The sequence below is a fragment of the Cebus imitator genome, unplaced genomic scaffold (assembly GCF_001604975.1).
Source record: "Cebus imitator isolate Cc_AM_T3 unplaced genomic scaffold, Cebus_imitator-1.0 Scaffold92, whole genome shotgun sequence".
NCBI lineage: Eukaryota > Metazoa > Chordata > Mammalia > Primates > Cebidae > Cebus > Cebus imitator.
Genome location: NW_016107407.1, coordinates 4,542,880 through 4,564,523, shown reverse-complemented (window position 1 = coordinate 4,564,523; position 21,644 = coordinate 4,542,880). Strand labels below are relative to the sequence as shown.

At 36.9% G+C, this 21,644-nt stretch overlaps 1 protein-coding gene across 5 annotated transcripts in view; it reads right to left on the bottom strand.

Annotated features, from left to right (window-relative positions):
- The window catches only part of EPC1 (enhancer of polycomb homolog 1), a 104,694-nt gene that overhangs the window by 22,652 nt on the left and 60,398 nt on the right, over positions 1–21,644 (bottom strand). For all 5 annotated transcript variants that reach the window (XM_017535394.2, XM_017535395.2, XM_017535392.2 and 2 more), the window contains exons 2-6: positions 9,830–9,989; positions 3,266–3,411; positions 2,667–2,873; positions 2,164–2,312; positions 816–975 (exon numbers count right to left, since the gene is read on the bottom strand). In XM_017535394.2, coding sequence (XP_017390883.1) covers positions 816–975; positions 2,164–2,312; positions 2,667–2,873; positions 3,266–3,411; positions 9,830–9,989 — 822 coding nt within the window. The remainder of the gene's footprint in view (positions 1–815; positions 976–2,163; positions 2,313–2,666; positions 2,874–3,265; positions 3,412–9,829; positions 9,990–21,644) is intronic.

Below are 21,644 nucleotides of genomic sequence, written 5' to 3'. Positions count from 1 at the left end.
AAAAACTCATAAGAGGCCAGGCGTGGTGGCTCACACCTGTAGTCCCAGCTACTCAGGAAGCTAAGGCTAGAGAATCGCTTGAACCTGGGGGGTGTAGGTTGCAGTGAGCCGAGATCGTGCCACTGCACTCCAGCCTGGGTGACAGAGCAAGACTCCGCCTCAAAAAAAGAAAAGAAAAAGAAAAACTAATCAGGGAAGATTTCATGTCTTTCTCCCTAACTCTCCATATTTCATTTGAATTATTTCAATACTTCATAATCCTACAACTTGTAAAAGGAATATTTTTCCTTTTATCAGATATAGTAACAAAAGCTTCCCTTTATAACGAAATAAGAGAAACAAAAATAAAATTTTAATTATAGACTTCTGCTTTTCTTCATATTATGGCATAATCATTGCAGCATACATTAAGGTAGTTTTCTTTTTTTATCTTTTGTTTTGAGATCGAGTCTTGCTCTGTCACCCAGGCTTTATATAGCGCAGTGGTGCAATCTCAGCTCACTGCAACCTTCACCTCCTGGGTTCAATTAGTTCTCCTGTCTCAGCCTCCCGAGTAGCTGGGATGACAGGTGCACGCCACCACGTCTGGCTAAATATTTTCTATTTTTAGTAGAGACAGGGTTTCACCATGTTGGTCAGGCTGGTCCCAAACTCCTGACCTCGGGTGATCTACCCATGTTGGCCTCCCAAAGTGCTAGGATTACAGGCATAAGCCACTGTGCTCGGCATATATGTATTTTTCTTTTTAACTTTCATTCTAATGATAAAATACCAACCCATTATTAGATACTATTATCACAAAAAAAGTTAATCACCTTATTAACTTTGAACTCCTTCACATCCATTGCTTCCTGGTGTTTAAATTGACTGCTATTAGTAATAGGGATAATGGGGATGGCGTAAGTAGGTTTCAGTGGCTGTCTCTGTGCCATAACCTCAGACATGATCTCTCCATTGTAGTCACCCAGATTATACCTGAAATTGTAAAAATGAAAGTTTACAATTATATATATTTAAGGAATACAACGTGATGTTTTGATACACATTTATACTGTGAAATGATTACCACAATCAAGCTAATTAACATATCCATCACCTCAAATAGTTACCTTGTGTGTATATGTGGTGAGATTACTTAAGATCTACTCTCTTAGCAAATTTCAAGTATATAATACATTGTTATTAACCATGCTGTACATTAGGTCTCCACAACTTACTCATTTCAGAACTGCAAGTTTGTAACCTTTGATCAACATATAAAATATGTAATTTTTATTTGTCAATTATACCTAAATAAAGCTGGAAAAAGAAGAAAGTTTTGCAAGTTAGTTTTGTAAGTACTTATCTTTATAACCATTAATAACTAGCTGACTGGGATAAAATTATAAACATCAATTACATTTAAGGCAAGACTGCAGTTAAACTTTGACTATTCAATGTCAAACAAATTCCTTTTCTTTGTTCATTTTACTTTTTTGGCTTACAGCTTTATCATGGCATATAAATAGATGACGGTGGGGAAAAAGTCAAAGGCTGGATTTTTAACATAGCAATTTTGGTGAAGGATTTGGTGAGGAAGTTGAAATTAATGCCTACAGTGGTGCTAAGGATCTTTCTGCTACTTAGAATTGCCTGGGCCATAAAACTAATTTTTCTAAAAGCAATCACAAGAAATTTAACACTGGTTTTCCTTGGGGATAGGGATGAGAAATAGGGCAGGTGGGTTTTAAGTTTTTATTGTGTACCTTGCCAAACGCTTGAGTAGTAAGACTGATGGGCCTTTCCCCCTTTTTCTTTAAGCTTTTCTATTTAACAACCTAGTGTTTTTAATTCTATATGCATTAAAAAAGAATTAGTCCTATCAATTAACTCAAAAACTTCAGAATTGACTCCCTCACAGTCCTACATACAACTAAAGGACCAAAAAAATACCAATTTGAAATGGAAATACTTCATATATTTTAACTTTAGTGAATCCAGTCACTTTTAAAGAAAATAGAGGAAAACATGTAAAAGTATAAAAAGTACCACATATTTAAACAGTTTTTATTATTAAAAAAGGGTATTTCTGTAATTAGATTATTGCATAGGAAATAAATTAACTCAATAAAGAAAATGTTAATGGCACTATACTTCCTCTGACATTATTAAAATATACTTTACCTCTTTTCCATAATTTCCAGTGTTAAGTGCAATAGCTCTCTTTTACTCTTTTCTCTTCTTTTTATCATCTCTAGAATAGTAACAGCTCGACTTAGATCTCGACGCAGCTTCAGCATTTTTTCGTAAGAGGCTTCATCATTTTTTCGATTCTGCAAATGTGAAGTTGCTTGTTTAATGTTAGTATTTCTAACTAGTGGTATAGTTATGGACACATAAAAATTTATACATTTTAAGGATTAAATTAGAATTTAAAGATAATGAAAGGGAGCACAGATCACCAGGAAATCAATTTTGTACTGATTTTTAAGCAGATTAACATTAAAATATAACATTAACAACTGCATAATAAATCTTAAGGTTAATTTATTTTAAGTTAGTATTTTTTATTGTAATTGGATAGAAGGTCATATTTGAATACAAGTTAAACCACAACATTAAGTCATAACTATACATCATTTTTATTATATAAACAATTATCAAAAAATCTCTTCAAGCTCACTTACTTTCCGAGTCTGCATTTTTTCAGTCCGCCTTCTAAAAGCCACATAGGGGTCATTTGTGCTGGAGCCATCTCTCTTCTCTTGTTTTACTGAGGGAATAAGAGACGGCCCTCGACAGTTTTTTCTCTTTTTAATCCAGTATTCATAAACTTCTCTAATTAGTTCATCATCTTCTTTTAGCAGTAGTTTGGCTTCCTGCAGACTGACTGGCTAAATGTAAAAACATTATGTCATTTTCATACAATACACGTACAAGGTTTTAAGTATTTACTTCTAAATTTAAAGGACAACATTGATATTACAACATTATTAACAAATGGCAAACGTGAGGAGTACAGTATGCATGTCAGTCACTGAACTAGGGTGCTTTATATAAATTTTTTAATCTTTACAACAATCCTGGGGGAACTGAGGCACAGAAAAATTTAAAAATATTGCTCAAGATTACACAGGTTACTGATAAGCAGAGATGAGATTTGAATTCATACTTTTTAACTCTAAAGCCTGCCTGATTACCCCACCCTTCAATCTCACTCTCTCCATACGATACAGTTCTTTACACACGGTATGTATACACTTGTTATATACAAATTAAGTTGTACCTGCTGACCACTGCCTTTTTCTAGGCGGTCAATCATCTCCTCAAATTGCAATGGGCAGATGTCCATTTTCTTTTTCAGTTTATTCACGAATACTTCATCTTCGGAATCCAAATCATAATCAGGCTGTTCAGCATCCAAACTAAAAGCTGACAGAAGGAACCATTCGCAATCATTTACTGTGTGAATTCACCAACAAAAACCTCACAGATGTCAGCATAAAAACAAGACCTACACTTTCTAAAGAAGTAAGAAAGAATTTTTGGATTTTGTTTTCAAAGTCACAAACAATCTAAGCTTACAGATTTGCCTTCCACATTTAAAGTTAAAGAAAGATTATCTTCACTATGAATATACATATAAGTAATAAGACAATGGATGTGACCCCCTCCACCCACTCCTAAAAGCAAATAAACTAGACCCATTATTAAGAACATAAAGCAACCATTAAAACATATTCCATTGAACCATATGCAAGTGCCATTTTTATAGCTCAAAAATCATCACAATTTTTATAAAACAAAAGAAGACCTTTAAATAATTTTTTTCTATAATATTTGTCCTATTTTATAGATTATTCAACTACTTTACCAAAAGCTAAGGGAGTAGTCTTTAACGCTGAAGTGTTAGAAGTCACTACCAATAACAGTATAGGTTGGGAATCCCTCACCCAAAATGCTTGGGACCAGAAATGTTTTGGATTTTGGAATATTTGAATACATATAATGAGATATCTTGAGGATAGGACCCAAGTCTTAACACAAAGTTCATTTATGTTTCACATATACCTTATAAACACAGCCTGATGGTGATTTATTATTATGATTATTATTTTTGAGACGGAGTTTCACTCTTGTTGCCCAGGCTGTAGTGCAATGACACAATCTTGGCTCATCACGCCTCCGCCTCCCAGGTTCAAGCGATTCTCCTGCCTCAGCCTCCCAAGTAGCTGGGATTACTGGCATGTGTCACCATGCCTGGCTAATTTTGTATTCTTAGTAGAGACAAGGTTTCTCCATGTTGGTCAGACTTGTCTCGAACTCCTGACCTCAAGTGATCCATCCGCCTCAGCCTTCCAAAATGCTGGTATTACAGGTGTGAGCCAATGCATCCTGCCAGCCTGATGATTTTATGTAATATTTTGAATAATTTTATGAATGAAACAAAGTTTTGACTGTGACCCATCATCACATGAGGGCAGGCGTATAATTTTCCACTGTGGCATCACACTGGTATTCAAAAGTTTTGAGCTGCGGAACGTTTCAGGTTCTGAGTTTTCAGCAGCTGTTACTTGGTGAGTACATTCCTGCCTAGGAGGTCTGTTTCCCTGTGGGAACACTGTCATGTTGATGGAAATGGGAGGACCTCAGATCTGCTGGCAAGAACCACCGCTACTATAAAACGTCATTTAATTACTTACCAAAATTAAGCTTATCAATATGAATATTTTTCTTTAGATCATGTCACATGTCAAACCACAGTCACAAAGCTTAATTGTTCATAAAAACAAAATGAGCTTGCCAAGGATCGCCTTGCTTTGCATCAAAACACACTTGCCATAGCTTCTGGTAGATATTACATCATCAATGACAAGTCACACCCAACATATCAGGGGCTGCATCAAGACTGAAAAGAATGATTTCTATCACACAAATCAAGGAGCTCCGGTTCTTTCCCTCTGACATGAACAAGGACCTGAGTGTCCAAGTCCTTTTGCCTCTCCAAGAGGCTTTTTTATTCAGTGCAAACTCATATAAAATCTTAAATAGGAAGAGTGCCCAATGTTATTCACATTTTAAATACCAAAACTCTAGAGAAACGCTAACATGTAAAAACCCACTTTAGGATTTCATTTGACCAAAAAACCCACAGCCAACAACCTTAATATGTAATTTAGCTGTAGCTGAATCTGCAGCTTCCAACTAACAACCTCAACCCAAGCTAATAAAAATATAAAATATTCATCATGTTCCTAGAATTAGGAGTATCTTCAGATTTTCTGGGTCATGTTATTGGATGTGTTTAAAGTAAAAAACAGGGTCTAAAGAAAAACAGGCAAATAGGTCATCTCTTCTAATTAAGTTCTATCAATTAAAGTGAGACCTAGCTTGTTAATAATTCTTTTTTCTTTTTTTTAGATGGAGTTTCACTCTTGTTGCCCAGGATGAAGTGCAGTGGCATGATCTTGGCTCACTGCAACCCCCACCTCCTGGGTTCAAGCAATTCTCCTACCTCATTCAGCCTCCCGAGTAGGTGGGATTACACACAGGCCTGTCACTATGCCTGGTTAATTTTTGTATTTCTCAGTAGAGATGGGGTTTCACCATGTTGGCCAGGCTGGTCTCAAACTCCTGACCTCAGGTGATCTGGCCACACTGGCCTCCTAAAGTGCTGGGATTACAGGTGTGAGCCACTGCACCTGGCCTATAATTCTTAAATAATGAGAACTACACTGTGGAAGCTGGCTACTTTAAAAATACTCTGATAAGAATAAACCCAGAGATGCATATAGGTACGAAAATACAGTATTATGTATGATACAGAGATGCAGGAAAAAGTATACCATAACTACCACATAGACATAACATAAGCTTAGGTGAAATACAATAGGATTTATATACTGATAAGATGATTTTTAAAGGAAATCCAGACTGGTACAAACCATGGTATTTAAAGTGGAGCAATAGATATTTCCCATGGGGTGGCAGGTATTTGATATCCCTGCCTTAGATCTAAGACAAGGAATTAAAGTTTAGTAATAGAGATGAAATATATGTGTCTATGTAACAAATGCCATTTATGACTCAAGTGTGCATTGGGTGAATATGTCCATAACTTCAAAAGCATTTTAAAAATACAGGAAGCAAACAGTGAAAGGGTATCTGGATCCATGAAACAGCACACAATGTGGATTAGGAAAAAACATACTCCCAGCTTCAAAAGAAGGAAGGAACACTATCCAAGGTTGAAGAAAAATCATCACACCAGTTTTGACCTGAGCACTAACTGCATGATTTATAATATCTACTTGCAAAGCTCTTGATATCAATTCTGAGCAGCAGAAAAGACTGTTGTGAAGGTGCTGTGTTATTACTATGGGCTTTTGGAAATCCTCAAGTTGATTAAAATTGTTACAATTAAAAACACTTGATACATATTTGACATCCTTGCCTCAGATCTAAGACAAAGATATCACTGACTAGCTAGATCATGAAAATCTTCAGTTTCCTTTGTTTATAAGCTAGAGCTTGGGGTCACCTCTGGAATGTACTTAGCGAAAATGGGGAATATCACATTTGAAATCCCAGATATAAGATGCTTTGTACATAAAGTTCTCTGGCTGCTATAGATTTCATCTGTCAGAAAGCGGTACCAGAAGAATATGCTGCAGGGGATGTGAAGGCAGGCAGAGGGAAGGAGAAAATAATCTTTCAGAAGCTGAGCACAGAGACAGGATATCCGTTCTGGGAGGTAAGGTAAATGTAGATTCTACTTTAGGAAAAAGTATCCATTAAAAAAACCTTATTTAGAAGTCGAAACTTATACAAGTTGTTGAAATAAAAACCGTACAAAGAACACCTGCATACTCTTTACCCAGATTCAGCTACTGTTAAACACTTGAAACTCAACATTAAGAAACCCATCCCACATAAAGTGGGCAAAAAAGGCCAGGCATGGTGGCTCATGTGTGTTAACACTTTGGGAGGCCTAGTCGGGTGGATCACCTGAGGTCAGGAGTTTGAGATCAGCCTGGCCAACATGGAGAAAACCCGTCTCTACTAAAAAAAAAAAAAATTAGCTTGGCATGGTGGCATGTGCCTGTATCCCTAGCTACTTGGGAGTCTTCAGGCAGCAGAACTGCTTGAATCTAGGAGGCAAAGGTTGCAGTGAGCTGAGATCACGCCACTGCACTCCAGCCTGGGTGACAGAGCGAGATGAGTCCAATGAGATATTACTACACACCTATTAGAATGGCTAAGATGAAAAATAGTGGCAACCCCCAGTGCTGGAGAGAGAGGGAGAAACTGGGTAACATACACCTGGTAATAATATAAAATGGTACACCTACTCCAGGAAACAGCGTGGCAGTTCCCTCCCAAACTAAAAATGGATGAACTCTGCAACTACACTCATGAATATATACCCCAGAGGAAGAAAACTCATGTTCTGGCTGGGTGCAGTGGCTCATGTCTATAGTCCTAGCACTTTGGGAGGCCAAGGCGGGTGGATCACTTGAGGTCCGGAATTTGAGACCAGCCTGGCCAACATGGTGAAAAATACAAAATTAGCCGGGCATGGTGTCACACACCTGTAATCCCAGCTACTCGGGAGGCTGAGGCACGAGAATCGCTTGAACCAGGAGGTGGAGGTTGCAGTGAGCTGAGACTGCACCACTGCAGTCCAGCTAGGGTGACAGAGTGAGACTGTCTCAACAAGCAAACAAACATCAACAAAATCACGTTCTCAAAAAACCTTGTACATGAATGTTCATAGCAGCTCTATTTGTAATGATCAAAAACTGGAAACTACCCAATGTTCTTCAATAAGTGAATGATTAAATAAACTGTATTATATACATGTCATGGAATACTGCTCAGCAATAAGAAGGAATGAACTACTGATATATCCAACAACTGAATGAACCTCAATGATACTGAGTGAAAAAAGCCAACCTAAAAAGGATGCATACTGCATGATTCCATTTATATAACATCTGTGAACATAATTATACAGATGGATCACAGATGAGTGTTGGCCAGTGGATGGGGGGAGGGAGAGGTACGGTTATAAGGGAGTAACAAGAGGGAGTCTGATGGTGATGGTGGCGGTGAGTGTCTTGATAGTGGTGGTGGTTACGCAGGGCTACACATGACACAGAACCACAAACACACATATATACGTGGTGCATGTCTAACTGCTGAAATCTAAATAAACTCTAGATTGTACCAACTTCAGTTTCTTGGTTTTGATACTGTACTATAGTTGTGCATGAGGTTAACATTGGATGAAGCTGGAGGAACTGTGCAGGAGGCTTCTCTGTATGTTTCTTTGCAACCTCCCATAGATACGGAGCAGCTAACACAAATTCAGCAGCACTATCTTTACTAATATTCCAAAGTATACATCTTTCCAAAGACAAGTTATCTCAAATTTGTACCGATAAAAAAATTTCCTCCCAAATAAGCTACAATTCTGCTGTCACTTGTTAATATTTGATTATAATGTCAGCAGTCAATTCCTTTTTCAATATAGTATCTTTTGACTTTACTGACCACATATAATTCACTAGTTAACAGTAAAATATATTTTATAGATTTTGATCATAAGTAAGCCATCTTTAAGACATGAACCAATTTTTTTCTCATAATGATAATATAAATTAGTATAGTTTTATCTTATTTTACTCAACCTTGCTTTAACCTAAAAGCATGCATTTATAAGATAATATAGCTTGTGGCAGCAGAACAGAATGTGGTTCTAGTTAACATACATGGGAAAGATCAGATCCCTAGCTTTCAAATCCACCTTGACATGATTTTCTGGAAAACAACTTTTTAGGTTCTAATATTTATCAGATTTGTTTGTAATGTCCGTGTCTATCTCTTAAATGTAACAAAACATGTGAGTGCACAAGTAAACTAGTTAAAATTGGTTTCTCAATGTGCTTGCAAGGAACAATAAAAACAAAATAGGTTTATATTGTCCTAAAAAAAAAAAATGTAGATGGTCCCCTAGGAAAACTTCTTGATCATAGAGATTAACAAGACAATGAAAGCTGCAGGAATTTTACCTTACTAACTTTTCAATTATTTGTTTTTAAGTTGTTAATTACTTGGAGATTGAGTAAAAGCTCTCAGCTATTTATCACCAAATGTCACACACAGTTATCAAATGATCATTTCTTATGAAGACCCTATCACTATTAAGCAAAATAAGTTCCCAATCAGAACACTATAAATTTTTTAAAAATTAGCATCACTCTACTAGAAAAAAACTGATCTGGGGTTGGCAAGCTATGTCCCATGGGCCAATTCTGGCCTGCCACCTGTTTTTATCATTAAAGTTTTATTGCAACACAGCCATGTTCATTCATTTTTGTATTCTCTTTAGCTGATTTTGCACTGCAATAGCAGAGCTGAATAGTCGTGACAGACTGAATGACCCACAAAGCCTACAGTAGTTACAATCTGACCCTGTACAGAAAAAGTCTGCTAACCTTCACTTACATCAAGAAGTTCTTTAAGACTATTAATATTATTAATTCTGAACAGGAGGAAAACTATTTCTATATCTGAGGCATTTTTTTTTTTTTACATCCTACTTGTCTAAAGCAGCACAAGATTGCATGCTGGGATAAAACAAAAAATGTAGAATAAATGCTATCTTTTCTTGTCAGGCAGATATCTCAAATTATCATTCTAAAAGTTGAAAATGGGCTCTAATAACTCTTAAGGTGATGCAGGTCAATGAAATAAGTAATGAAAATGTTCCTCAACAGATAAAAATCTGTCATTACATAATAGGAGAAATGTAGAAAATAAAGTCATTAAGAGAATCATTACTTACGCTGTATGTGAATGAGCTGCTTTGGCATCTTAAATTCCCCAGGATATATAGACTCATAGTAAGCAATATTACTTTCTGCCTCTGGGACTGGTATAACCATATTATCCCTCTTCTCGCCATACACCTGCTGTGCTGAAATAGCTCGTTGAAGATGATGTTCCTAAAAAGAAGAAAAACTAAGTTCACGTATTTTTTAAAAAGTAGCAAACAGATCATATAGACTTGCAATTTCTTTTTCTCATTTGTTTTTAAAATAGAGATTCCAGTAGTAGGCCTTGAAAGCATGTTGTTAACACGATACAACTAGTGATAAAATCAGTTTAGGTAGAAAGAAAAAAATTTGTCAGAAACTGAATATTTCCTCAATATAGCAAAAAGAATTGCCAAAACTGAGAGTTATATGAAGAGATTCAAAACAGGTGACAAAAACAAAGCTTGCATTTTATAGATGAGATGAGGAGGAGTTAAAACATTTGAACTTGACATATAAAGAAAGTGGGCTATGGCTAAAAGATATTTTATTGATTAAAATCTCTTATTCATATAGTACTTCATACATTCAGAAGGTATCTGAATACAAATCAACTAATATGATTTCTTCAAAGAAGGGCAGTGGTTATCTCCATTTTGAGTTCAAACTGACTGACTGAAAATCCTGGTCTTTTGTCTGATATGATAACCTTTCATACACATTTCCACAGTATGTGTAGGTGCAGAAAGCACATTATCTGGACTCAGGCTGTCTTGATTAGAACCCAGCTCCAATAGTGAAACAGTTTGTGACTCCCAGCAAGAAACCAGTCTTCTAAATCTATTCCCTCTAGTCAGAGAAAAAAAGTATCTACTTTATAGAGATGGAGATTTAAGTAAGATAAATGGGAATAAAATGTTTAGTATAATGCCTGGCATATAACAGGTTCTCAAAATAGATTTTGGTTTAGTCACCACACCTAGTTTGTGATACTACCAACTGCCATATAAAAGTATTAGTCTCATCCAGCCCTATCAACACTGAATCAACACTGAATTTTGGTATATACCTTATTAAATTCAAACACACACACACACACACACACACACACACACACACACACACACACTCACTCTCTGTCTCTTATGGATAAAAAACATTCTAACAGTATAAAAAGTTCCAGCCCTCATAGGTAGCCTGTTAAGAATGCGTATGATGTTTCCAATATTGTGATGTATATAAAAATGTGTACATTTTTAAATATATAAAGGAATAGATATAGTCCTATATAAATAGATATAAGATATACACAATATAGAACTTTATCCCTAGCTTTGGTTTGCTTGATGTATCCTGAAGATCTTTCCATACCAATACTTCTACTACATTCCTTACAATAGCTGCATTATATTCCACTCTATTGACGTATATTTTGATGTATCAAATTTATTTAACCAGATACAAATTGATAAAACAACCTAAATGCCTACCTGTCTCCTAAGTGCTACACAAAAACACTTGTGTATTATTATGTACGAGGTATCTCTGTGGACTTGTGAAAGCATCTGTAGGACAACTACAAATAATAGAAGCGCTCAAACAATATATATAAGGAACACCTAATGACCCCTAGGAGGTGGCAGAAACTAATTATGTATTGTGTGCACGTGGGGTGGGGAGAACAGTGTCACTAAACAGCAAATTCTGTCTTCTTCTACGTTGGTAGTCTGTTGCCGTATTTACTGACCCTGAATGCTCACTGACACAAGGCGTTTTTGCCAATCCCAACATGAGTCAGTTACATGCATACTCTTCAATTCTCAGATATCCTCAAATATTAAGAAAAATATTCTTAGCACACACACCAAGTTTGCTTTTTGTTCCCAGCTCAGAACCCTTAATCTCTTAACCCTTAATTTCTATGTGTAGGTGAACATGTTAAGTCAGATGTTTTCTTTTGGACTTTTACAAATCCATCTTACTCTTGGTGATGCCTTTAGGACATAGCATTCAAGCATTCATTTATTTTGTTTAACTAGTTCTGATATCTGGCAACTTGTTCAAAAGAGAGGCAGTTGTAGGTGAGAACAGAATATGCCAATGTCAGCTGGGTGCACTGGCTCACACCTGTAATCCCAGCACTTTTGGGAGGCTTGAGGTGGGTGGATTGCTTAAGTCCAGGAGTCTGAGACCAGCCTGGCCAACCCCATCTCTACTAAAAATGAAAAAAATTAGCCGAGTGTAGTGGCATGTGACTGTAATCTCAGCTACTCCAGAGGCCAAGGCAAGACAATTGCTTGAATCTGGGAAGCGGAGGTTTCAGTGAGCGGAGATTGCACAGCTGCACTCCAGCCTGGGCAACTGAGCAATACTCAGTCTCAGAAAAAAAGAAAAAAAAGCAAAGAAAAAAAAAAAAAGCCAGTGTCTGAGATTATTAGTTGGTCAGAAAATGAAAAAAATTCACCCTTGTCAGTTCTTTGCCCCTTTTAATAGTTTATTTTTACATCTATAATTTATTTTTTCTGTAAGGAGAGACAAAGATCTACCTTTTTCCCCAAAAGAGTGAGCCATCTGTCCTAATGTCATGTATAAAATCATATACTCTCCTTAATCATTAAAAATGTTCCCAAAGGAATCCTCATACACTGTTGGTGGGAATGTAAATTAGTACAGCCACTATGGAAAACAGTATGGAAGTTCCTCAAAAATCTAAAAAAAAAAAACAGAACTGCCATATGATTCAGCAATCTCACTGCTAGGTGTATACCTGAAAGAATGAAAATCAGCATATCAAAGAGATATCTGTACTTTCATGTTTACTGCAGTACTTTTCATAATAGCCAAGATTTGGAATCAACCTGTGTCTATCAGCAGATAAATGGATAAAGGAAATGTGGAACTATAAACAATGGAATATTATTCAGCTAGAAAAGAGAATGAAAACACTTATCATTTGCACAACATGGAGGAAGCTGGACATTATGTTAAGTGAAATAAGCCAGGCACAGAAAGAAAACTTTTGCATGTTCTTGTTCATTATGTGGGAGCTAAAAATTAAAACAATTGAACTCAATTTTCCATTAAAACAATAGAGAGCATGAGTTACCAGAGGCTGGGAAGGGTACTGGGGAGGGGGAGGAAAAAGTGGGGATGGTTAATGGGTAGAAAAATATAGTGAGACAGAATGAATAAGGCCTAGTATTTGATAACATGGCAGCATGATGACAACTGACAGTAATTTATTACATATTTTAAAATAACTAAAATAGTAAAATTGGGAAGTTCCTAAACAAAAACATGGTAAATGCTGACGCGATATATATCCCAATCACCTGATGTGATTATTACACACTGTATGCCCCTATCAAAACGTCACATGTATTCCCTAAATATATACACCTATTATGTACCCATAATAATAAAAAATTTAAAAAACTTAAGTCTCTATATTATAAAATACATTTCACTTCTGACTGGGAGTATTTTCAAGCTTTTTTTTTTTTTTCTTTTCCCAGTCCACTCAACTCTCTCCAATGCCAATATTTAATGTGTTTTAAACAATGTAGCCTTGGGCTGGGCACAGTGGCTCACACCTATAACCCCAGCACTTTGGGAGGCCGAGGCAGGTGGAACACTTGAGCCCAGGAGTTCAAGATTAGCCTGGGCAACACAGCGACACCCTGTCTCAAAATAAATAAATAAATAAATAAATAAATAAATAAATAAATCGAACAATGTAGCCTCATACTGCATTGCCTCATTCTATCTAGCATGGTAATTTCCCACTCATAATTTTTCCTTATCAGATTTCTCATTTATTCTTTCAAATAAACCACAATAAAATTAATTATTTAGGTGTAAAACATGGTCCCTAAGGAGTTCTGATTTTTATAGGCAATATAGTACAATGATTAAGAACATGGGCTTTGGCCGGGCAACAGAACGAGATTCTGTCTCAAAACAAAACAAAACAAAACAAAAAGACAACGGAATAGCTATGTATGAAGACTACTTACTATTTATAACATGTTGGATGGGTAAAATTTATTTATATTATAAAATTTACAATAATTAGGTTCAGTTGTGATTTCAGTTAATTGCTATAACACCAAGATCAATTCCAATTTTTCATTTTACAGAGGCATACACTCTCAAATCAGCCTGATTTTAAAGTGAACAAAGGAAAAACAATTAAATAATTTAAAGAATTATTTAATATGCAATCTTATAAAAATGGAATTGGAATCAGATAAACCACAGCTTATAATTAAGCCAATAACTTAAAAACTTCTTGGGCTGAAAATAATTATAGATAAGTTTTCTATACATAACAACATGAACAATAAGATGAGATAACACTGAACAACAACCTTTAGAAAGTTCAGAGGCACACTTCCTTGCCGTGAACCTTGCTATCATGACACCCAGGTCTGAAAGTATTCCTTTTTGTCACTTCAGCCTGCCTAGTGCAATAGAAGAGCACAGACTTTAGAGACTCAAATGTGAATTTTAGCTTCATCATCTGACTCCAAGTTCAGCATGTCACCCTGCTATGCATTTTTATTATTTGCAAAATATATTTTCCTTATCCATCTTTCCCTCTCTTCTCTCCAGCAGGAAATGCTCCTCTTCGCTTTATTGCTTTTGCTTACACCATGAAAAACATTGCCTTATCAGGTGGCTTTCTATAGTGTCTGTTAAATGCATGAGTAGTTAACAAAAAAGGGTAAGCCTGCTCTAAACAGGGCATATCACTAATATTAAGAAGGCACAAATATTTTTTATCACATGAGTGACATTACCTATCTGTAGATAAAGCCTATCTGAAGGCATAGGTTTTGCAAATCTGCCATAAACGTCTGCTCTGTTCCTTTGTTCACACGGGTGCGTATCTTTGCTGCTGTCACCATTCCTCATGCTCTCACCCCACCATGGGAAATTCCCACTTGAGTTTCAAAGTCTGGTTCAAAATGATTTTTTCTCTACCTCTCCCAGGAAGAATTTCTCCCTCATTTGTGATTCTGCACTACTACATTTTATACTTAGGGTACTGTGCTGTCACTATTCATGTTTACATACTGATCTCCAAAATGTGAGTTCTTTAAGGGTAGAGACCATGTCTAATTTGCCTTTCTACCTTTTCCTTTAAAAGATGTATTCTCATGTACTATTTGGGGACTGTAAATCTTTTAAGGATGAGAACTAAATTGATACTGTTTTTGTAACCTACTCATTGCCTAGTATAATATTTTGGCTTACCAGTAGGCACTCAGTATTTTATAAAATATCATTGTAGAAAGATGAAAAGGATCAACCTAAATAAAACACATGAAAAAAGATATTTCTACTTGCTCTATAATTATAATAAACATTACCGAATGAAAAAGAGCTATTCAAGGTTATATTATGCAGATTCCTAAACAAAGATTAAATTGTATTCACTCATTAAATTTTTATTTAAGCAAATGATGATTATACCACTTATCCATAACAAGTAAGGCCAGATTTAGACCTTTTTGGTTATTGAATTAAAAATAGCTTATATAAGCAACAGTAACATACAGAATTCCTTATGTATTAATAAGTGATGATTAATTCCGTAAGAAGCTACTTAAGAAGTTAAAATCCCTGAATATTTATGCATGTAGAGGGAGACTCCATTGCTATCTGAACAAAAGGCCTGAGCTGCATTATTTTCTTTCCTATTTTCAAATGACATTTCTCAGAACCCAAACAAATAACCCTATGGAGGAAACACTGCTCCAGCAAATACCACCAAGTTTTTCTACATCCAAATGCCCAACCCTTGCTTGACTCATTATAATCGCCTCTAACTGGTTCTCTGCCTGCACCTTCATCTATGCTTCACAGAACAGTGAGAGCAATCCTGTTAATACACAAGTTAGGTCATGTCATTCTTCCATTCAAAATCTTACACTTATTTCCCATCTCAGAATAAATCCCAAAGTCCTTGAAATTGCTTGCAAGGTCCAACATGATATGCACTCCCCTTTCCTTGCTACCTCTCTGGTACTGTTCACTATTCCCCTTTTCACTCACTGTGCTCTAGTCGTACTGGATTCCTTGCTGTTTGTCAGTCTTATAAGAATCAGCTTGCTCCCTCACCTCTTTTAAGTTTTTGTTTAAAAGTCATCTTCCCAGATTAATCAGACCATTCCTTACCAGTTCTCCCACTATATATCCAGCAGAATGGCCAAAATGGAAAAGGCTAACATGATGGTGAGGATATGGAGTACCTAGAACTCTCATACACGGTTAGTGAGGAAAAGGCCACGTGTGTATTTGATCCTTTAAGACCAAATACACACAATCCATAGCCCAGCAAGTCCACGTCTAAAAATTTACTCAAAAGAAAGGGAAACACAAGTCCACAGAAAGACCCTGAGTAGGAATGTTCAAACAGCTTTATTCACAATGGTCTCAAACTGGAAACCACTCAAATGTCCACTAAAATAGGACAGATGAACAAACTGTGGTAAAGTCATACAGTAGACTATCACTCATCAATAAAACGGATCAAACTAATTCTACATGCAACAACATGGGTAAATCTCAAGAATACTACAGACAGTAAAAACAGCTTCACACAAAATACATCAGTGAAGTTCTCAATCAGGCAAAAACAATCTATGACGGAAAAAAAATCATAACAGTAGTTCCCTCTGGGAAGTGGAGGCAGAAACTGAGAAGGGGAATGAGAGACTTTTCTGGGATGATGGTAATGTTCTCTATCTTGATGGGGGGCTGGGTTATGTAAATATATGAATTTGGCAAAATTTAACCAATATCCACTATTTGTGAATCTCACTGCATGTCAGTTTTACCTCAAGTGAAAGAAACAATAAACAAACAATGAACTCTAATGAATGGTATGCATGCCAAAGTACTTAGGAAAACATACATTTGTGTGTAAGTTACTTTAAATGCCTTTAAAAAATAAAATGGAGAGATGGATACATGTGTGATAAAACAAACATAATAAAGTAGAAGAATCCAGCTAGCGGTGTATTATGGGTACTTACTATAAAATTCTTTTTTTTTTTTTTTTTTTTTTTTTTTTTTTTATTTTTTTTTTTTTTTTTTTTTTGAGACAGAGTTTCGCTCTTGTTACCCAGGCTGGAGTGCAATGGCGCAATCTCGGCTCACCGCAACCTCCGCCTCCCGGGTTCAGGCAATTCTCCTGCCCCAGCCTCCTGAGTCGCTGGGATTACAGGCACGCGCCACCATGCCCAGCTAATTTTTTGTATTTTTAGTAGAGACGGGGTTTCACCATGTTGACCAGGATGGTCTCGATCTCTTGACCTCGTGATCCACCCGCCTCGGCCTCCCACAGTGCTGGGATTACAGGCTTGAGCCACCGCGCCCGGCCACTATAAAATTCTTGAAACTTTTACTGAATGTTTGAAAATCTTCATAATAAAATCTTGCTCAACCCCAGAACACTGTATTCCCCAACTCCGCTTTATTTCTCTGTAGCACCTGTCGCTTCCTTATAGACTACTTGACAGTTTCTTCTCACCAGAGTATAAGATCCATGAAGGCAGCAGTGAGATTTTTTGCTTTGCGTTATCCCAGGTCAAGAATCATTCCTAACGCATATAAGTATCCAATAAATAGTTATTTAATAAATAAATGACCCAGTGAATTACATCAGTTATTTAAGGTCAATTAACTATTACCATTTGGAATAGATTTCATAAAGAAATGAAGATAACAGTTCCTAAAAGCAAATAAAAAATTAAACCTGTAATCCCCACACTTTGGGAGGCTGAGGTGGGTGGATCACTTGAGGTTAGGAGTTCGAGATTAGCCTGACCAACATAATAAAACCCTGTCTCTACTGAAAATACGAAAAATTAGCCAGGTGTGGTGGCATGCACCTGTAATCCCAGCTGCTTGGGAGGTTGAGGCAAGAGAACTGCTTGAACCTGGGAGGTGGAAGCTGCAGTGAGCCAAGATTGTGCCACTGCACTCCAACCTGGGTGACAGAGCAAGACTCAATCTCAAATAAATAAAATACATTTTGCTTTTATATCTGCAATATTTAAGGATAGTATCTGGAAAGGAAAAGAGCAATTTAATATCTATTATTTTCCACAAGAAATAAATGATACAAGGTTATCACTCTCTACCTATCCTCCTGCTTAAAGCTCAGTACTCAATTTCTAGAATATAAAAAGGAAGACTTTTGTTAAGGTATAGATAAAATAGTCCAGTTCGGTTATTTCTCTTCAGCATGAAACATTTGCCAATTTACTACTTTCCTCACAAAATACACAGGATGTAAAGCCAAGTGACTTAGTAGCACCATCAGAGGCAGCCCAGGCCTGAATTCCATTCTGATCCTTGTTCTCTCATGTCCTTATTTGTGCCCCTAGTACCTCTTTAGGCTTAGGATGTTTGTGCTGTGGGTATTAAGAGCCTACATGCCCCGTGTGAGGTGTGACAATGTAAAGGGGAAGGGAATAAAATTAAAGTCTCTTTCTATGCTTAGAAAAGCCACAATCTAATTGAATCACTTCTCCAAAATTAAAATTTAAAAGGCCCCCAAAACTGTTACTTTTTGTTGTAATCTTTATGCTGATGATTTCTATGCTTCCAAAATAGCCCCAAGAGCAGTAAGATACAAATACAAATGTGTGTCTTTTTTTTTTTTTTGCTAAAATGCCCTACAGCAGCAGCAATAAACTAATTTAAATCTGTCTAAAAGTGCTTATATAATCAATAGCACAAACTAAGTCTGTCCCAATGTTTAGTCCTTTATGCTTGCATATACACACTCTTGCAATTTCACCGACTATCATAGCTTCAACTACCATTTGGATACTGGTGATTATTCTAAATCTTAATTTCTAGCTCAGATTTCTGAACTTCAGGCATGTCTGTAAAGACCTTACTATGTATGTTCCACAGACATCTCTCACATAACATTGACACCCCTGCTCTGTGACTCTCCAAATCTCTTCCTCCTCCTGACCTAGCTCAGTAAGTTGCACGTTCATCTATCCAGTCACCCAAGTCAGAAGCCTCAATGTTTCCAGCTCCCTCTTGCTTCTTATTTCCTCATTTTCAAATCAAGCACAGATATCTCATTTGTTTTATGACTAGAAATTACTCAGTACTTTTCCATCCCAAGGCCACAGTTCATGGAGCAAGTGGCCTGCTAACCTCTAGTATCACATTACTCTCCACTGGTCTTTCTAAGAGTCTGACGAAGTCACTCTGACACTTCATCTTTGGTTCTTTATTGCCTCCCTGGTGAAATTCAAACTTGCCTTGGCAAACAGGCCCTCACGACCTAGCTCTAGCTAATTCTTTCAGTTCAACACCTGACCCCTTTCTCCCCTGAAATTTCTGACTCCACCTAGAATGAGCATCTGGTAGAACTTTCTAGTAACACCTATATGTACTGTTCCCTGTCTCTAACTCCATCTATAACCCTTCTCCCTTCTTTACAATTCTACTAGGAAGTCTACCCTGCTTTTGGAGTCTTCCAAAATGATTATGTAATACTCTCACTATGGTAACATAAAAAATAGGCAGAGGTGACTTTAAAGTGTCTATCTTCATAAAGATTCAACTGAAATCTTTATAAAGTGGAAAACTGAGCCAAAAACTGAGCAAATTAGAATCCAGAAAAAAAATTCCTGATAGGGATTCCGAACAACCTGCCTCACACACACTGGAAGTGGCAGGGGGATAAACAAATAACACTAAGGATGTCGATTCCCCACAGACTGCTTGTTTGTTATGGGGAAAGGTAGTAACTATACTGTGGGCAAACTGGACCATGCTTTCACCAGGTGAAAACTACCACTACCAGTGAGGTACAGATGCATCTGTGTGACTTCAGATGTGATGCCATGGGGACACAATATCCCTTAATGTGATATTCCAGCTGGGAATGCGAAACTTCAATATGAGAAAACATCAGCCAAACCTAAGATGGGGTCACTCTGTTAGTAAAGTCAAAACTGTATTCTTCAAAACTACATCATAAAACATGAAAACATCCATGAAAAAATAAATTTTTTTCTTTGAGACGGACTCTTGCTCTGTCACCTGGGCTTGAAGTGCAGTGGTTCATCCTCAGCTCACTGCAACCTCCATCTCCTGGGTTCAAGTGATTCTCCTGCCTCAGCCTCGCTAGTAGCTGGGATTACAGGCATGCGCTCCCATGCCCGGCTAATTTTTTTGTATTTTTGGTAGACACAATGCTTCACCATTTTGGCCAGGCTGGTCTTGAACTCCTGACGTCAGGTTATTGGCCAACCTTGGCCTCCCAAAGTGCTGGGATTAAAGACATGAGCCACTGTGCCCAGCCAACGTCCAAGAAACTATTTAGGGGTAAAGGGCCATGATGAACAACTTAAAATGGTTTGGGAAAAAATATGTGTGTACATGTGAGAAAGAGAACAAACAATAAAGCAAATGGGGTAAAGTGTTAACAACAGATGTATCTGGGTAAAGGGTAGACAATGCTCTATGTACTTACTCCTTTCCTTGCAACTTTTCTGTTAAGTGAAAATTACTTCCAAATACTAGTTTTTTCCCCCCTAAATAAACCTAAGAGTAAAAGAACTTTTAGAAAAGTAGAGTCTGTACAAGAGACTCGAGTACTGCTTCCAGAATTGTTATCAGGTAACTGCATAATCTTTCTAAGTCAGTAAAAGTTTTTCTTAAATCCCTATCTTAATTTCTTAATTTCTCTATTTATACTAGATAGTTTCAAAATAATGTCTTCGGAAAACTAGTTACATGCAGGGTTCTGTGATTAAATAATTTTGGGATATGCATAGAGGCTGGGATAAACTATGCTGAACAATGTCTTTACAGGAGAATCCTCACAGATTTTATGTATACCAAACTGTATTATAATCTTCCAAATAAATAATATAGAATTCAACATTTCTTAGTCATTTGAGCTTTTTTTTTCCTTTGGACAGAGTCTTGCTCTGTTGCCCCCACTAGAGTGTAGTGGTGGGATCTCGGCTCACTGCAACCTCTGCTTCCTGGGCTCATGTGATTCTCCTGCCTCAGCCTCCCAAGTAGCTGGGATTACAGGCGTGAGCAACCACACCTGGCTTTTGACCATGTTAATGTGATTTCTTTAAATGTTTGGTGGGACCTGATCTTTAATTTACAGTACCATTCTCCTCTATAATATATGTCATCAATTTTGGGAAACACCATCTTGTAACTCCATTCACTGTCCAACTCATAATGAGATCTTTTCCACTTCATTTTTTTAAATAAGGGGACTATATTTTGACTATGAAATCTCAAAATGGATCTACCTTTAGTGGTTAAAGACAAAGATTAGAGATTGTTAAGCTATATGTCCTGGGGCCAAATCTAGTCCACCACCTGTTTTTCTAAATAATTATATTGGAACATAGCCACACTCACTGGTCTGCATATCATTCCATAGCTGCTTTTGCCCTTCACCAAGAGACTTGAGTAGTGATGATGGAGACTGCAGGGTCACTGAATCTTAAAACATTTACTACCTGATTCTTTACAGAAAAAATTTGCAGATCTTTGATATAGACCTGGTTTTTTTTTCCCCCCCCCGAGATGGGATCTTGCTTTGTTGCCCAGGCTGGAGTGCAGTGGCTATTAACAAGCACAAACAGCACTTTACAGCCCCAAATCCTGGGCTCAAGTGTTCCTCCTGCCTCTGCCTCCCAAGTAGCTGGTACTACAGGTGCATGCCACCACACCCAGCTTAGATCGATTTAATTTTTGAGCTTCAGCAGTCTGGTTTTGGTAAGGGAAACCAGTGACAGAGGCTAAAGCATGCTATACTATTTACATGGTGAA